General features: G+C 44.7%; 1 protein-coding gene across 1 annotated transcript; it reads right to left on the bottom strand.

Annotated features, from left to right (window-relative positions):
• Positions 1-201: 201 nt before the first annotated feature.
• LOC148771625 (uncharacterized) lies at positions 202-1,745 on the bottom strand. Its single transcript, XM_088815149.1, has 2 exons — positions 1,160-1,745; positions 202-623 (listed from the first exon to the last, which is right to left on the bottom strand). The coding sequence occupies exons 1-2, from the start codon at positions 1,743-1,745 to the stop codon at positions 202-204; spliced, it is 1,008 nt and encodes a 335-aa protein (XP_088671275.1).
• Between the last annotated feature and the right edge of the window lie 285 nt (positions 1,746-2,030).

Genomic DNA, 2,030 nt, shown 5'->3' with positions numbered 1-2,030 from the left:
AAGAAAGAAAGTTCTTTGTCTGCCGAGCGGGAAATAAATCGATTTAGTGATGCCAAACAACCATTCAATTGTTGGACGTTTTTTATGGACTTGGGATGGGCCATGTTGATCAGGGCGTCAATCTTAGCTGGATTACTTCGATTCCTCGCTGTGAGATCAAGTAACCTAAGAATTTCCCACCTTTCACCCCGAACGAGCATTTCAAATGATTTTGTATTCCCTGAGAATAGCAAAGCACTCTTCGAGGTCCTTCAAATGGTTTTCGGCCTTGGTGCTTTTAACTAGCATATCGTCGATGTATATCTCCATGTTACGCCCATTGAGTTCGGCAAACATAGTGTTCACGAGTCGTTGATAAGTTGCACCGGCATTCTTGAGGCCGAATGGCATTACCTTATAGCAGTATATGCCTTGGTCAGTAATGAAGCTTCCCTTCTCTCGGTCTTCAGGGGCTAGTTGGATTTGATTGTACCCTTGGTATGCGTCTAGAAAGATTAACAACTCACATCCCGAGGTAGAATCCACAAGTTGATCGATCCTTGGGAGAGGAAATGGGTCCTTAGGACAAGCTTTCTTTAGGTCGGTGAAATCCACACATAAACGCCACTTTCCCCCCGATTTCGCTATTAGGACAACATTTGACAACCACTTAGGATATTGGACCGGGCGTATTTTTCCAGCCGCGAGGAGCTTATCCACTTTCTATTTGATATGTTTATTATGTTCTGGTCCAAAAGTCCTTTAATTTTCTTTTGCTTAACTGGCCTGAGTTTCGGGTCAACGTCGAGCCGATGGACAACTTTAGATAGGGGGATACTTTCGAAATCTTCTGCTCTACATGCAAAAACATCACCGTTCTTTTGGAGGAAACCTACGAGCTTCGCTTCCACCTAGAGCTCAAGGCTTGTTCCCACTCGGAGCAGTTTATCTTGATTACCCGGAATCAACTCTATGTTTTTCAATTCTTCTTCTGTTTCGAGTCTCGTGTTGTCGGCTTGTTGATCGGTTGAGGAGGTGATGAGCGCATCTTTGACAACCATCACCCATTTTCTCTATAGAAGATTGGGAGTGTCATCCCCTCCTCCCACTTGCTTTTTGTTCCAAAGTTGAGGTGTCCTTAAGGTATTCACATAACATTCTCGAGCAACGCGTTGATCACCTACGGCTTCTCTAATTCCACTAGTTGTAGGAAATTTCAACTTCATATGATATGTTGATGGGATTGCTCTGAAGAGGTTCATACTTGGACGCCCCAAAATCACGTTATATGTAGATGGTGCCTTGACGACCAAGAAGTTAACGGTGTTTTTTGCCTGGCATGGGAATGAGCCCAAAGACAAGACGAGGGAAATTTCTCCCACAGCTTCGATGGCGTGTCCTATAAAACCTACTAGGGACGTTTTCACGGGTGCAAGTTTAGCATTGGCTATCCCTAGTTTTTCGAAAGCGTCGTAGTATATAATGTCAGCCGATCTACCGCCGTCTACCAAAATTTTCTTCACCAAGTAATTGGAAATTGATGCAGAAATGACCAACACATCGTTGTGCTCACCACATGGCCCCTCGAGATCGTCGTCGCTAAATGCGATCTCCAAGTTTGGGTGGTGAACATGGTAAACATGTTCCGCTGGACGTTCTGACGTAGAGTATGATCCTCCTACTGCCCGCGTTGATGCGCGGCGCGCACTGGGGGTGTCACCACTCGAGGTTCCTCTGGAAATGACTGTGATTATTCCTTGAGTCATAAGATTATCGTCCTCACGATCTTTCCGAGGATTGGGACGTTCTCCTTTCTATAGAAAATGTGGTTTACTTTTGAATTTCGAGTGTAGCGAGGTATCCACAAATTCACCAAGGTGTCCCTTCTTAACCAGTCTCTCGATTTCTTGCTTAAGTTCGAAGCATTCGTCGGTAGTGTGGCCCCAATCTCGATGGTATTCACAAATATTTATCCAATTTTTGCCTTTTCGGATTTTCTTTCATCTGTCGTGGGGGTTGGACCAAAACCTTTCTGTTCTGCCACCATCCAT

This window comes from Erythranthe guttata, chromosome 3 (assembly GCF_056151865.1).
Source record: "Erythranthe guttata isolate IM_541 chromosome 3, IM_541, whole genome shotgun sequence".
Taxonomy (NCBI): domain Eukaryota; kingdom Viridiplantae; phylum Streptophyta; class Magnoliopsida; order Lamiales; family Phrymaceae; genus Erythranthe; species Erythranthe guttata.
This window is presented reverse-complemented; position numbering and strand designations above follow the sequence as displayed.

Coding starts and splice junctions, on each gene's coding strand:
- LOC148771625 (XM_088815149.1), bottom strand. CDS start 1,745: ATGACTCAAGGAATAATCACAGTCATTTCCAGAGGAACCTCGAGTGGT. Junction 624..1,159: donor TGGAATTAGAGAAGCCGTAG/GTGATCAACGCG, acceptor TTGTCCTAATAG/CGAAATCGGGGGGAAAGTGG.